This window comes from Fragaria vesca, linkage group LG6 (assembly GCF_000184155.1).
Source record: "Fragaria vesca subsp. vesca linkage group LG6, FraVesHawaii_1.0, whole genome shotgun sequence".
Lineage (NCBI taxonomy): Eukaryota > Viridiplantae > Streptophyta > Magnoliopsida > Rosales > Rosaceae > Fragaria > Fragaria vesca.
Genome location: NC_020496.1, coordinates 13,880,563 through 13,896,951, shown reverse-complemented (window position 1 = coordinate 13,896,951; position 16,389 = coordinate 13,880,563). Strand labels below are relative to the sequence as shown.

Sequence of the window (16,389 nt, the reverse complement as noted above, 5' to 3'; positions counted from 1 at the left end):
TTAGACATGATCTCTTTTATTGTAAACTTATATTAAGTTATTATTTATTTATATTTAGTTACAATTAATTTGGTGGCCGAGTGTGTTATTACCGCAGAACTGAAAGCAATTTAGATATATGGGGAGAAATGAGTCGTATGACTCCTCTCTAATAAATGTGTTTTTGACAAGCTGTATTTCAAACTAGACATCTTAATCCTATTATCAGAAAAACTTATCTGCAGCCTAAGGTGTATCCACTAAACCAACCATTTTGCCGACTCCAAGCACCACACATGTGAAATATTGATCATGCATGTAAAATTGTAAATGAAAGAAACAAAGACCCCATCCAAGTTCAATCTCTGCTACCAACAGGCCTCGTTGGTTCGCGATCTAAATTCTCCTATGGAAATTCATACCTGGAGATTGGTGTGACAGGTACGTGTCCACTGTCAATCCTTCAGGGTTGAGGTTGCAGGTTTTTCCTGACGATGGTAGTGTAGCGTAACCAAACTCTCATCTAAACTTTTTGTAACCAAAAATATAAAAAATAAATAAAAATAAAGACAATAGTCTAGAAATGGAAGTGAAATCATGGAGAGCGTCGGTGGTCCTAATTATAGAAAGTGCTGAGAAAGAAACAACTGACACATATGCTTGGACGATTTGTCTCCTTATATTTGGCACCGGCCCTTGCCAGAGTGAGTGCTGCCTGACTCACTTATTAACCTGCCACACACATGAACCTGTACCATCATCATCTTCAAAATCGAATCATAATCTGTGCTGCTCAAGGACAGTGACCCGATTCGTCATATGTTGTTCCATTTTGTAAAGTACTCGGTTTCATTTTAGTAGTTACCACATTTGAGGAGTACACTCTCTAAACTTTGAGAACTCGAAATACAAATTCTTGCCGTGTTATTGCGATTTATGCTAACAAAGATAGTTGCAACAAAATTGAAACTGAATGCTAAAATGAGTTTAACGTGTGAAATACACTCTTTATTTCGAGCATATATTGAGTATTTTAAGCAAACATAGCTTAATATTTTGCCGCCCATTAATGATTTGTCTTGATTTCGACTTTGAGAAATTAAGGTGGCTATCAATATAATAACCCAATGGAAAATAAAGTTACAATGAGATATGGTGTTTTATTATTGTGTTAGATGTTAGGTCGTTTATGAGCATTGTTGATGATGTAAGGCCAATTCTGGGCATTGGGTTCATCTCCTGGTTAGATCTGAGTTTTAGGAAACTATATGTTATTTTCTAGCTGATCGAGTTTTAACCATGCTAACAATTGAAAATGACCCATTATACAAAGAGATTGAACACTTGTTTTCTTATTTTATTTTTGAATGAGAAATAATAATATTACAGATTAAAAACCTTACTGAACAATGGTGCAGTGAAGACATTGTCTAACCAGTAAACCTTATGGGGGCAAGCACAGGATTTGGGCAAGAATTTACTAGTGAAACAGGGAATACCGGAATAGTACTGTGCTCATGTGCCTACTGACATATATTCAAATCCAAGCAGGAAAGGAGGGAAAATGAAGAGTATAAAAATCAAATACAAACAAGAGTAGCAGATACAATACTATACTCCACATCTCTATATAAATTTTCACATGAATAAAGTTGTTAGGACATCTCCAATCGTCATGGTCTATTTCAATCTATTTGAGACGATGGTCCAAAATTTTAGACCTTCGAAATGTATTATCCAACCAAATGTATTACCAGTGGCTATAATAATGATCACCTACTCAGTTATGGAGTATGAAATTTATACTCCATCACCCCTGAATCTATATTTGATGGCTAAAAATTTTCTTTTTAAGTTTGAGTCGTGTAATTACCTATTGTTAGGTTTAGATTAAGAGGAATGATGTTCTTGATTATTGAGCTGGTAAATGTCATTGCAGCTACGCAAGGTTTTCCTTTTCCTTTTTCTTGAAGTAAAGTAAAAAAGAAGAAAAAAAACTGATACAAAAACTCAGCAATAGCCCAGTACCATTTGGTCTAACGGCATATTCTCCCTTTAGTAAGTGAGAAGTTGTGACTTCGACTAACGAAGTTATAATATTTGAGTTGTTTACATGATAAAAAATAAAAACTCGGCAATAGACAAAAGTCACTCTTTAAAGTTTCTTTTATTTGTTTTTTTTTATCTATCAAATGGGGAACTTTATTAATAATGGAACGAGTACAACAATTTAGGGATCAATAATCTGCAGATATACTCCAACTTGGTGACTATTGCACCTAAATTTACGCAACTAGACCTCATTTTAGAAATCCATATTGACATATTGATGAAGCCACAACATCCTCAACTCCAAACAAAGTAAAGGTTGACTAATTTATAAAGCCTCGTTTGCTAAACTATGAGCAATCTCATTACTTTCCCGTTTCACAAAATGGCTACTACAAAAAGAAAAGAAAATGACTTTCGGCCTATTTGTGAGTATTTCTCAACATGTTTTCCACCTAACCACAATAAGTAGTACAGTGGATGCATTGGGTCCCACCACGGAAACTTCATGATATGGAACATTCACGTCATGGGTTCGAACGTTGATGTTGCTCAATGTTATTGCTGAATTATAAACGTGGCCAGGGGAATGGCTGAAATGCCCTGTTGGCTGACGGGCCTCGGGCCCTCAGCGAATTAGTCTTTAGGCCTAAAAAGTCTTTGGGATACCGCAAACAATCCGAAAGGTGGTTGTCAAAAAAAAAACATGCTCATCGTTTGCCCATTCTAGAAACAATTTCAAGCAAAGCCAAAGTCACTCGAAAGACCAATCAATACTCAATAAAATATCATAACTTTGAACTATTGTGTTGCTATAGTAGTGTTCACCTAGTCAGTTATTTACCAAAGAAAATTACACTTGGATGGAAATCCAACGGTGAAGACCAAAACAACTCAATTAATAATTTTCTTTAGTGGTTCAACATTATTTCCTTGGTCAGTAACTCACCAGGTGAATAGTTATGTCTAGTTTTAACCAAAGTTCTCATCCTATTTCACATTTTCGCCCCTCATATTTTCTTCAGCTCCTTCATAAACTCATCAACTTTTGTAAACCCTAACACTGATTAGCTGGCTTGGATTGGCTTAAACTCAATTAAGAGATTGATTGGAATATACAAAGCACAAAGAAAGCACAAATGCATCAAAGAAGAAATTCCTAGGAGGAATGGTGCTAGGGATATTGTTCCAAGAGTCCACACCAAAAGTTAAATGTTCTATCCACTTTTGGCTCTTCCTACAATTCCCTTGTCTCTTTGTCTTAATGTAAGAAGAAAGTACCAAGTGGATGGTCTATGGGTTTGAAAAGAATCCAAATACTGGTTTTGGAGGCACTTGGCCCTTGCAATCCCCACTATTACCCACTAAGCAACAAGAGAAGGTGTTGTTTTGTTTTGTTAGGACATGTTTGGAAGGGCATTGTTTTGCAGAATAGCACCAAACCAAAGCCAGCTCTTATTCCCATCCACTTCACTTGATGACAACAACTCCATCTGAGTGTGTGAGAGAAACAAAGTTTTTAGGAAATCAACAACCAAACAAGCAACAAAAGATAGCGAAGCTCTGTATTTCACAAATTCCATATTCCCTCCGAACTCAAAAGACAAACAAATCGATGACGACAAAACCAGCCTCTTTGTATTGTCGCCAACGCAGCCATGGTAAAGTCCTTCAAAGCAACAAGGTTTATTACCCTTTCACTCCTCTCTCTCTTCACTTTGCAACAAAAACACACAAATCCATTTGAGGTCTGAGTGAGCTTTCATGGATTAGAGCTGCAGCAGCACCCATCGAGGAAGCTTCCGTGGGACAACTTTTCTGGGTTTTCTTTCTATTTGAAAACCCATTAAGGATTTTGGATTTTGTTTCACACACGAACTTCCTCTCTGGTAATTCTATGGCTCTGTCATGTGATTTTAGATCTTCACTTTTTGATGAATTATCATGCATCATGTTAATACAAAACTTAGTTATGTATCTTTTTGTTCATGAGGTGATTTTCATTTGCTTTTGGTGGTTAGCCTCCTGTGGATTGCTGAGAAATGTTATTGGGAAGTAGATATATTTCATGTTCCTGAATATGAATTTCGATTCTTGAGGAGCAAACAAAATAGTGATACCTTACTGAGCCTTGTTTCCAAACTTGGTTATGCTGAATTCAACTTATATTCTTTTATTTTTTTTTTAGAATTGGATCATTTACAAGAAAATGGAAAATCCAAAATCATGGTTTCGAGTTCTTACCCTGCTTCTCTGTTGCTCAGAGTCCATAGGGTCCATTGATCCGGTTCTTATTCAAGTTGCTATCCTTTATGGTATTTATTTGTGTGATCATCTGCAAAGATTGAAAGGTTCAGGCTGATGACTTATCCTCTGACTTGTGAGAAATTAGATATCATTAAAGGTTTGAAAGAACAATAGGTTTGATACATATAAATTTTGGCTGAAAATAGTTCTGTAATATATCTCATGGTCATGTGTTGCATCATTTCATAAATTTGTTTTCAGCTGCTTTAGTTCCGGTGCTAACTCTTGCTGTTTTGATAAAATTATGACAATCTCATTTTCAGCATTCCGTGAGTGTTCGGATTGTCGATCCAAAAATGGCCCAAGAGGACGGGTCACCTGTTACTTCATCAGCTATGTACTTTCCTGGTTTAGGATCTCCATACCCTTGGCTTTCCCCCGGTATAGGGTCTCCATACCCTTGGCTGAGGGAGCTAAAGTCTGAAGAGAGAGGTTTATGTCTGATCCAACTTCTTCAAGGCTGTGCCCATCATGTTGCTTCTGGTAGTATTGATCAGGCAAATGTTTGGCTCGAGCAGATTTCTCAGCTTGCATCTGCCGGTGGCGATACAATGCAACGAATAGCGGCTTATTTCACTGAGGCACTTGCAGACCGAATGCTGAAAGGTTTGCCTGGTCTATATAAGGCCCTTAACTCAACAAAACTATCATCGATCGCCGAAGAAATTCACATTAAAAGACTTTTCTTTGAGCTCTGTCCCTTCTTGAAGCTTTCATATGTGATCTCAAATCAAGCAATAGTAGAAGCCATGGAGGGGGAGAAGATGGTCCATATTATTGATCTTCATTCATTTGAGCCTGCACAGTGGATAAATCTGATTCAGACATTAAATGCGAGACCTGAAGGTCCACCTCATTTGAGAATTACAGGCATTCATGAACAGAAGGAGGTGTTAGACCAAATGGCGGCCAGGTTGATAGAAGAAGCTGAAAAATATGACATCCCCTTTCAGTTCAATCCTATAGTGAGCAAGTTAGAGAATCTTGATGTTGAAAGTTTACGTGTCAAGACTGGAGAAGCTCTTGCAGTATGCTCCGTACTCCAGCTGCATTCACTCTTAGCAACCGATGATGACATGAACAGAAGAAAATCGCCGTTAGCAACAAAGAATCTGCAAAAAGTCATGCACATCAACCAACTCACTTTAGGTGAATGGCTGGAGAAAGATCCAATCAGTGCATACAGTTTGAGTCCAGATTCTTCTTTATCCCCGCTATCTTTAGGTGCTTCCCCAAAGATGGGGAGCTTTTTAACTGCTCTTTGGGGCCTTTCCCCGAAATTAATGGTGATAACTGAGCAGGAGTCGAACCACAATGGTCATACTCTAATGGATAGGATCATGGAAGCACTGCACTACTATGCAGCACTTTTTGATTGCTTGGAGTCTACAGTATCAAGAGCATCAATGGAGCGGCAAAAGGTTGAGAAGATGCTCTTTGGGGAGGAAATCAAAAACATCATATCATGTGAAGGAACTGACAGAAAGGAGAGGCATGAGAAGCTTGAGAGGTGGATTTTAAGGCTAGAGTTGTCTGGGTTTGGGAGGGTGCAGTTGAGCTACCATGGAAGGATGCAGGCGAAGAAGATGTTGCGAGATTGTGGTTACGACGGCTATGAGATTAAAGAAGACAATGGATGTTTGGTTATTTGCTGGCATGACAGACCACTTTTTTCGGTGTCAGCCTGGAGATTCCGGAGATACGAGTGAAGGTTGATGGTCTTTGTGGAGATCGAATGCTTTTTACTTTTATTTTTTGGTTCTTATTGTAAAGGACTTCAAAGCATTTCTACCTCTGCAAACTGCATAGTAAATCCTCAAAAGGTTTCGCAGGACTATTCTCTGTGGGAGAACTCGTTTCTCTGTTCTAATTTTTTTTTTCTTTGTTATTTCTTAATTTTTATGCTTGTTTAGATCTTCAATATACACACTGATGTTTCACCTCTGGGTTTTATTGAAGTTTATCCAAATGTATATTAGTTCTTTTATTTATTTTGATAAGAAGATACCTACAAAACTGATAGCTATAAGCCTATAAGCGTATGCTACATTTGGTTATTTAGTTAGTGTTTATGAAGAAAGCAACTCAATGTTCTTCATGTTAGGGTAAATATTCAGAGCACAGAACGTTGGAATCATTCTCAATCATTTTATTCAACAAAACTAAAACATGAAAAAGAAAGGAAAAAAAAAAAAAACCAACGGTGCGGCAAATGATACTTTCAGAATTATTTGTGCCACATGAATTGACTAGAAGCATGTCATGGTAGCTCTTCTAGTAGTGCAACACAGACACATTGTACTGGACAACAGCGTCTCCGGTCTTTGGATTGAAGGAGAATGTCCTTGCTAGTGCATAGCCCCGTGCATACCGGAAAACTCCACTGCCTCCTACGATAGGCATCTCTCGCATGGCATTCTTAAAAGGATTCCTCCCAAGAATGCTAAGGGTACTGCCATTGTACATACCCTCTATGAAAGCAAAATTCAGGACCATGAGCAACACTGAGTCATGTTGAGAAGCAAAAGCATAAATGCCCTGAGCTCTCCCTACAAGCTTTGAGCTAGCCTCTGGCTTTTCAGTCAGTACATCATCTGTAATAAAAGTAGTTCCGAAACTATCAACCGGCTTATTTGGTGGCCTAACAATTCTTATGGCAGTCGGATTTTGGCCGCTTTGGATGTCATGGAAATAGAAGTGGAGGCGGGTATGTTTCTCCATTTGTAATGCAGACAGGGATATAGGAGATTGCTCTGAGAATAGTCCATGAATGGTTGTGAAGGAGGTTGATAGAATGATGAAGTAGGCGTAAGTAACAAAACTAGTCATTTTGGTTCAGTTTTGAGTAGTACTTTGATATATACCGTCATTTATATAGGGTGAAAAGAGTAAGAGGGTATTGAGTGAAGAGTTGAAAATTGTTTGCATGCGTCCCTTGCATTATGACCCCCGTGCTTGGTTTCCCTGAAAAAGTGGCCAGGGAATTCAGTTTCCTGAAAGAAGATAGAAAAGGGGTCTAGAATATGACAATGATGACTTCTACAAGGGAGGGTGCAAAACTGGTGTTTATCAGTTAAGGAGCGTAATGATCCTCTAACACGATAGGAGATATCTCTTGTTGTTCCTCACTTAGTTGCAAAAAGCTAGATTCAAAATGAGGTTGCACCTATATGATTATTTCGAGAATGGAGGGTCTCTGCTAGTTCTTAATTTTCTAGATAATGAAGTGGTCTCTGCTAGTTCTTAATTTTCTAGATAATGAAGTAACAAGCTCAAAAAGTTTTTATTATTATTTTTTTTTTAGAGGAAAGCTCAAAAAGGTTAGGGATTCGGTATTCCTGATCGACTATATTTAACAGCATGACTTGCTATTTACGACTATTTAACATCATGACTTGCTATTCATAGCCAAACTGGATGAAGCTGTCTTAGCCTCATTCTAAACATTTTGCTACAGAAGACACAAGACATGTCACTTCCGCTCCCTTATTAGCAACCAAGTCAATTATCAATTAATAATAGCTAAACATAATAACTAGTTTCACTTTTCTGAGATTGATAACAAATTTGTTGCTACCTGGCCTTCATAATCAATTTTCTTTGCTTAATCATCTTACTATATGTAGCCAACGTAACAGATCACTGCTCCTGAGTAATATATATATATATATATATATATATTAATTTACATGAACGGTTCTGTTTGGACAACTTTTGTTCTGTAATTCAGTACCTAAATGATCTTCAAATTTGATGAAACTTTGCAGGAATAATCTACACACTGTGTTTTAGACATTGTATGGTTGAGATGTGGAAATACGACCTGAAAATGAGCGAAATAAGGAGTCCCGCACTTTAATTTCAAAACGGGATCCCACTCTGGAAGGGGACTGTATATATATATATATATATGTACAGCCCGGATGTGAAGCGGACGTCCGCATCGGGCTTAAAGTGCGGACGTCCATCCGTTCTCCACCGTCCGGCGCCGGTGACGGCGCGCCTCCACCCCAGAAGACTTCAGCAGCGTGACCACTTTCCCTCCGCTTCTCATCCTGTGTGTGTGTGTGTGTATATATATATATATATATATCAACAGAAAATGAGTAACTTATGAGAACAGAATCCTAAACCTAAATCCTAATCCAAATAGGATAAGAATCCTGTACTCACTCGGATTTGAAAATTAAAAGAAGAAACTGGAAAGAAAGTAAAATCAATTAACAAACTGCACACTATATATGTTTCCGTTTCCTAGTTTCATTTTGTTTTCCTTCTCCAACCCGGATTATGCTTCCAGCATACTGTAATTCTATAAATAAGGTGGCAACTCTATTCATTTGCAAACATAGCTACCCATTCTTACACCACCTTGAAACTTTCAGCCACAATTCACAACCATGAAGTCAGCTCTTGTTATTGTCTTCTTGTTTTTCTTGTTTTTCTTTTTGTCTGCTAATAACCAAGCCCATGCAGCATCTTTTTCACTTCCATACCTAAACCATCATGAAATACCCATCCATGTACCACAGCCCGAAAGCATAGCTTTCGACTGCAATGGAGCACCCTACGTTGGTGTGGCTGATGGCAGGATATTCAAGTGGCTAGGAAGCCCGTTTGGGTGGATAGAATTTGCAGTCACCTCCGCCAATAGGCCTAGAGAAGTGTGCGATCTCTCAACCAGCAAAGACAATGAGCCGATATGCGGAAGGCCACTTGGTTTGAAATTTGACCTCACAACATGCGAACTGTATATTGCAGATGCCTATTTCGGACTTCTAAAGACAGGACCATATGGTGGAGTAGCCCAAGTACTTGCGACATCTGCTGAAGGGTTTCCTTTCCGTTTCTTGAATGGAGTGGACATTGATCACCAAAGTGGAATGGTCTACTTCACAGACACCAGTGCTATTTACCAGAGAAGGAATTGGGAATTGTCAGTTAGTACAGGTGATAAAACTGGAAGGTTAATGCGATACGATCCATCGACAAAGAAAGTGACAGTGTTGCTTCATGGCTTGGCTTTTGCAAACGGGGTGGCACTAAGCAAAGACAGTGATTTTGTTCTGGTAACCCAAACCACTGCAAAGAACGTCTTGAGGTATTGGCTTCAAGGGCCTAGAGCCAACACTGTTGATACTTTTTTCAACCTGCGAGGAGCCCCAGACAACATCAACATAAACATCAATGGAGAATTTTGGGTCGCCGAAAACAGTGCTGGAAGAGGTAAAGCGGTGAAGCTTGACGCCCAAGGAAATTTTCTTGACGTGGTAGATGGACTCAACCCTGTGAGTCACGTTGAGCAGCGTTACGGAAACCTTTGGATAGGCTCTGTGGTTAATAAGTTTGTCGGGGTTATTCTTAATTTTGTTTGAACTCGAATTCTACAACTCTACAATGATGTAACTATATGTTTCTTGTATCCAGTATTGTTATTACTTTTTCTTGTAGTAAATATAAATACAACCAGATTTATTTTCAATTCGATCAATGGAACGAGTATACCTTTCATATTGCTATTCAATTATGCGAGTCATCATAATTATACAAAAGGTGTACGCTTTACTTTAGATTTGATGCCACAAGGCATGGAGCAAAAAATGATTACAAGTCTTCTTTTTTTTGAGCAGTCAGCTGAGACACTCGGGTTGATTCTGGATGAAGTAATGTTGATGTTCGAAGCATGCTTGCTTCCTTCATAATTGAAAAGCAAGATATTGCTAGCTTGCTATTTTAGCAAGTCATCAAAACCTTATTGCTTCTAGCTTCAATTCCTCGGCATATTTCACTCTTGTTTTCATTCTTTATTTCCTCTAATTTGTAGGTACGTAACTAATAATTAGGTTGAAGACTTCAAGTTTAAACATATAAGAGTGCTGTTTGCAAATTCATACTTATGCGCTGGAACTCAAACTCCACATCATGAATAGTTCACCAAAAACTAGCTAGCTGATCTTATAACAAAGCAAATAAGAAGCTACCACTTTTCTCACCCCAAAGTAAAGTCCTTGAAGCCATTGCACTGACTCTCCAGTGAATCTTTCAGTTTCTTCATAGTTTTAGCATCTTTAGAAGTCAACACTGGAGTCTTTGAAATTTCGACTTTCTGTTTCAGCAATCGATCAACAGCAATTTTATGTTCGTCTATCTTTATTCCACTTCCTGATATGGAAATACGAAGCTTGTCTATCCGCTCCTCCAATCGTTCTTGCTCTCTTTTCAGCTTTTCTCTACGATTCTCTAGAGAGGCTAGAGAATCACGTAGCGATTCATACTGACATTTTTCAGCTGTTTGAAGATTAAAGGCTCTGTCAAGACGAGATTTATTGTCAGCCAACCGCTGATGCTGTACCTCTGGAGCTATCATCCTGGAGCAAGCAGACTGCATCGAATTGTAACTAGCAATATCCATCATGAGCTTGTCAACCTTGACCTTTAACGGTGAAGGATCAATCCCATATTCCGTAAAGGCATCGATCAGTTTTTCAAGTTCTACTTTGAATAGTGGAAGGCGCTCTATGGAATTCTTTAGAACAATCTGCTTGATGTGTTCCAACAACTTAGACATTGCTTTGCGGCGAATCTTAGAGATTATATGCTCGGCATCAACATTGTTTCTGTCAGAAGAAACATCCTTGGAAGGGGAGATCTTGTTGGTGTGTTCCATTGAACTTTGCCTCATACACAACCCTGTAGGGCAGGGACAACATTATTTCCAAACTTATATCAGTCACCAAAGTTAAATGGAACACTACATAAAAGCTAAGAAAAATTAGAGGTTTAGGGTTTTGGATAGTACTTACTTCCAAAGCCAGGACATGAAGGATGTACGGATTCGGATTTGTCCCCTTTCTTTTCCATGAGAAAGCTAGGAAATGTCTTCAATTAATCTTTGTACAAGTTGTAAGGTAAGTCATCCACAGGTGAATCATATAACGGAGAGCGCGATAGGAAAATCCCAAACCCTAACCCTAATTATTAAATCAAATAACGGGAAGAGCATAACAATTTCTCTAGGATGGATCTTTCTGCATGAAGAAAGCAACGTGAAAAACATCAGAAACATATATAAATATATAACACAGTGTTACACTGCTAGTGCTACTACATATCGATCAAAGTGATGGCATGGTGTAACAGCTAGTACACTAGTAAACTGTAGAACTAGGATGAGTGAACAAAGGCATTTACAATAAAACTTGCAGCGCAGTGTCGACACAAGAATGCTTATAATCAAAACATGAAATTGAGAAAGGAATTGTTTTTCTTCTTTTGCTCACTACAGGAAAGAGGGGTACTCTTACGTACCATATAATGGATGCAGAAGTACCTCTAGAAAATAAGATGGAAGAGCTTTACTGCGCAGAGAGTGATACACGAAAGATCACAATTTGAGAGAGAATAATGCTATCGAGTATCTGTATATTCCACATTTCCACAACTGATCATGATCCGAAGTTGAACAAATCAAATCAAATCTATGCGCCCTGATGTGAGGACATCTGTTAGGGTCCAATTGTTGATTCGGGCTTCAATTCTCTCTAGTTTTCATTCTGCTATTGGGACTGATTTGGGAGTCTAAAGTAGCTGACTAGCTGATCGATGTCGTTCTGTTTAACTAGATGTGTTGTCGTTTTGTTCATTGGACTGCTAGCTACTTTGTGAGTCCAAGTAAATAATTGGTAACAGATCGAACATGATCGAATTACTGACGTACTAAGAGAAAAAATAGAAAACAAAAAGAAGCAAAACCTAGAAAATTAAGGTAGCTCCTAATATATACAAAAAAGAAGGTAGTATAAGAGGTAAAGTTCATGAGGTCTGTGACACATAAACATTGTACTCAACAATGGCGTCTCCTGTATTTGCATCAAACCAAACCGTATGTGCTAAAACATAGCCACGAGCAAACCGAAACAATCCGGTGCCTCCAACAATCGGCATCTCCCTCACATCGTTCATCACTGGATTCCTCCCGAGAATGCTAATGCTACTCCCCTTGTACTTGCCCTCCACAAACACAAAATTCATGACCATAAGTAGTGCAAACTCCTGTTGTGCAGCCACGGAGTAAAATCCTTGCGCTCGTCCGATGATCTTTGACTTGGGATCTTGCTTTTCGGTGAGTGCATCATCAATCATCAAGGTACTACCGAAGCCGCTGTTTTGCGAGCCGATAATTCTCACAGCACTTGGAGTTTTGCCACTAAGAATGTCATGGAAGAAAAAGTGGAGGTGGCTCGTTTCATCTTTATTCTGATCTGCCTTGAAGAATTGCCTGATTAGAACTCCATCAGTGGAAAGGAAAAAGGTGGAGAAGATTGTGAAGAGAATGAAGAAAGGAAACGAAGACATCTAGTGTCTTTAGGGTGGGTGAGATATGGCGTATGGAAGCAATTTTTTTTGCGCATTTTAAAGGATTGGGAAGTGGTAATTAAGGGGGTAAAAATTACAAAAATAGCTAGATGGTTTTAACATCACTCCAAGTGTGGCCTGGTTGATTTATATTCAAGGAGCCTCTATATTCAATCAAACACTACTTTTGTGTTGGCCTAACTGTTTAATCAATCAATTTTCGGTTGGGATTGTGCTTCCATCCTTTTGAAGCAAGAATGATTCATGAAGTCCAATCATTATTGTTGTTGAGTCAGTGATCTTTGTACAGGAACAAACAATGACACATGACTCAGTAATAAGCCACAATCATCTCGTATAATTTTCAAGGACCCCGGCCGCGGAAAGCCAAATTTGCTTTCTTGGCAATATAAATTAAGCTTACAAGTAATGTGCTCGTAGTCATGTTTAAGCATCATATATAGGTCGAAAGAATGAATTAAGTCACTTGTGCCTGTTTTTTCATGTTTTCTCTTCGTGGGTAAGGATTATGTCTCCCTGATCTTTAGATATCAACAGATTTCGAAGATACAGATGGACAAATGTTCACCCAAAAAAAAAAAATTCATCATTCGAGCAAATTCATGCCACCCTTTATGCTTAACAGTGATCTTCAACCTAAGTGGCTAACTTATCTCAGTAGATTAGTCTGTATCTCTTTTATACGTACCCATCACTCCATTAGCAGCTAATTAAAGTCTCTTCTTTCATGATCCAACTAATTTTCTTGGAATGCATGGGTTGTTTATAGAGCCATACACACACACACATACGTATGTCCTTGCTCCAAGACTGGGTTAATTACTAACTTCAGGTGGTTAAATTAAGCTGGGAAGTCATTTAGAATTTGAGATATATGGAATTTTGAAAACAATGATGAACAAGAGTTTGGTAAAGTATCAATCATTTCAATAGTCTCCAATTGATTCATTCGAACATATACCTAATTAGTCACCTAACATATATACACCATGCATGTCAATGTGCTCCTGCTACACCTACTGGTCACAGATGAAAGCTCCAGCTAGAGTGCACAAATGCAAAAGGTCGACTGATCGAGCTGCTCCTTACAAGTTACAACATTATAATTAGGATTTGATAAAAATAAAATAAATAAAAAAATAAAACACAAAAAAAAAATAATAATAATAAATACAACAACACTTCCGTCACCATGCAAAATACAAGAATCCAACTTGAAATGAAATTCATGACATTTGGAATATCCCAAATTATAGACTTTGTCAATTAAATCCTAATTTAACCATGCCACCGAATTTGTATTCTTAATAATTCCTACATAAAAGACCGCAAACACCAAAAGAGCGTGCTCTAAAAGAACCCTAAACCCATTGCCCATCAGTTTAGGGTCGATCGATCACAAGAAAACTTGTTAAACATGGACGTTGTTTCAATGATCCGGAGAAGCTTTGACGATATTCATGACGAGTTTGAGAAACTCTGCTGTTGTTTGCCTCTAAAATGTATTTTTTGCCCAAGCCCTAATTGGCCAGAACAAGACAGGCTTGATCAGCAGCTGCCAGCAGAGACGAGTAAGATCAAGGAGGAACTCAACCAAAAGGGTTTCCTTGTCATCGACAGCCAAGCTGCTGTAAATGGGGAGAGATTTGATTCGGCCTCTTTCGGAGGATTTGTGTATCAAAAAGCCTATGTGGAGTTTTTCTGCTCCAAGGAGACACTGGATGTTCTTATCGAAAAATGCAAGGCTCATCCACCTCTGAGCTACATGGCTTTGAACAAACAAGGGAGTTGTTGGATATCTAATCTTGATCGGAGTAATATCAATGCAGTGACATGGGGAGTCTTCCCTACGAAAGAGATAATCGAACAGACTGTCGATGCGGCTAGGTTTAGGGTTTGGAAGGATGGGGCTTTTGAAAGTTGGTCAGAGGAATTACTTGAACACCAGGGCGGGGAACAACTACTTCTTGGTGAGCCTGGTAGATAATGACTACGTTCATGGCGATCTTTTCACCATTTTTGCTGATTTCTAAATGGGTTGCTTTGTTAAGCTTTCTTATGAAATCGAAGGGACTACTGGTGCTTGCTTTCCTTGGGTTTTTCTCTTAATTTGTACGGCATAAATACCAATTTGTTACACTTTGCTACCATAGCTTTTATTTCAGCCAATTTGCTACCATAGCTTTGTTAAATTAGCCAATTTGCTACCCTATATTTTATTTTAGCCAATTTGCTACATTTTCCATCAAATTTTGCTACTTTAGAGTTTCCAAATTAACCAATTTACTTATCAAATTTTCAAAATCGACCAAATTTACTTATCATTGCTAAATTAACCAATTTGCTACCCTATATTTTATTTTAGCCAATTTGCTACCCTTTCCATCAAATTTTGCTACTTTAGAGTTTCCAAATTAACCAATTTACTTATCAAAGTTTCAAAATCGACCAAATTTACTTATCAAGTGCCACCTCTGCCACAAGAATCACTGACTACACAGACTAAAAATGTTTCTAGTGCCCCCCCAATTTTCTGGGCCTAAGGCGGCCACCTCTTCGGCCTCACCTCAGGTCCGGCCATGTTTTTCTACCCTTGGATTTACATCCAACAATGATTGACCATGATTTTCTTAATCAGTAGGTAATTATGTGAACGCTACTGTAAGTAAAATATGAAAATTGCATATTAAAAATTGTGGTATAAGGCATAACAATATAATTTCAGTCATAAAGTGTTAATATTTAGAATCTCAGTAGTGTTCACCTAGTCAGTTACTGACTAAGAGATTCATGGTCAATTATCGTTAGATTACATCCAAGGGTTGAAAACAAAACAACTCTACATAAAAATAATTCTCTCTACCATTTGATTTACATCCGAGGGTGACCATGAATATCTTGGTCAATTACTGACCAAGTGATCATGACTGTTTAGAATTTATAATTTTGGAATTAATTTATAATTTATACAAAATCAATTTATCTATGATATATTAAATATTGTTTTAAAAAAAAATAGTTGTTTTTACCGAATAACTAAAATGAGCAAAGATCGTTTTTCCTCTTAAAAAAAATAACTAAAATAAAAGGTAAAAGGGTAAATTAGTCATTTTAGAATAATAATATGCATGTCATCGGCTTTTTTAATGAAACTAACGGTTACATATACTGTTTTTCTAATCAGGATAAGAAACGTGCAACAACCGTTTTTGAAGTTTTTGAAATGTAAGATACAAAAGTTTTGCTTCGCTAAAAATGAGATACTGAAAAAGATTTAATGCTGATTGCTTAATTGTTGATTAGTTATAGCAGGGTATTGCAAAAAACTACAAGAGAAGATAAAATGCAGAAGAAAATGGTGACATATTCGATGATCCAAGTAGTAGCTGGGACTAATACAACCTTAATCAGCATAGTTAACTACAAAAAAAAGAAAAAAAAAGAAAAAGGATTATCCTAATTAAAATAGCAGGTGCGCATCAGGGTAACTGAAGCAGCCAATTCCCCTAGACAACTCATGAGATATGATTTCAGGCGACGAAATCATAACGACACATCCCCTCACGACCTTCAGTTTCAAATACGAGAGATACCCAACAATAGAGGCACCAAAACAAGATGAACCTTCTGAGCTGCAATTATGAAGAGCATATGATACCAAGGAGGCACAAAGAGAAG

At 37.9% G+C, this 16,389-nt stretch overlaps 4 protein-coding genes and 1 pseudogene across 4 annotated transcripts; 3 read left to right on the top strand and 2 right to left on the bottom strand.

Annotated features, from left to right (window-relative positions):
* Nucleotides 1-3,882: 3,882 nt before the first annotated feature.
* LOC101293107 (scarecrow-like protein 3-like) lies at nucleotides 3,883-6,089 on the top strand. The gene is made up of 2 exons (XM_004303017.1): nucleotides 3,883-3,917; nucleotides 4,599-6,089. Exon 2 carries the CDS (start codon nucleotides 4,632-4,634, stop codon nucleotides 6,042-6,044), a length of 1,413 nt encoding a protein of 470 aa, XP_004303065.1. The 5' UTR covers nucleotides 3,883-3,917; nucleotides 4,599-4,631; the 3' UTR covers nucleotides 6,045-6,089.
* A 520-nt stretch (nucleotides 6,090-6,609) lies between these two features.
* On the bottom strand, nucleotides 6,610-7,164 carry LOC101304794 (disease resistance response protein 206-like). The gene has a single exon (XM_004305346.1). The coding sequence runs from the start codon at nucleotides 7,162-7,164 to the stop codon at nucleotides 6,610-6,612; it is 555 nt and encodes a 184-aa protein (XP_004305394.1).
* Nucleotides 7,165-8,735: 1,571 nt separating this feature from the next.
* LOC101304499 (strictosidine synthase-like) lies at nucleotides 8,736-9,710 on the top strand. Its single transcript, XM_004305345.1, has one exon. The coding sequence runs from the start codon at nucleotides 8,736-8,738 to the stop codon at nucleotides 9,708-9,710; it is 975 nt and encodes a 324-aa protein (XP_004305393.1).
* A 2,050-nt stretch (nucleotides 9,711-11,760) lies between these two features.
* Nucleotides 11,761-12,690, bottom strand: LOC101304210 (disease resistance response protein 206-like). The gene has a single exon (XM_004305344.1). The coding sequence runs from the start codon at nucleotides 12,688-12,690 to the stop codon at nucleotides 12,148-12,150; it is 543 nt and encodes a 180-aa protein (XP_004305392.1). The 3' UTR covers nucleotides 11,761-12,147.
* A 1,438-nt stretch (nucleotides 12,691-14,128) lies between these two features.
* On the top strand, nucleotides 14,129-14,744 carry LOC101303925 (annotated as a pseudogene).
* The last annotated feature ends 1,645 nt before the right edge of the window (nucleotides 14,745-16,389 follow it).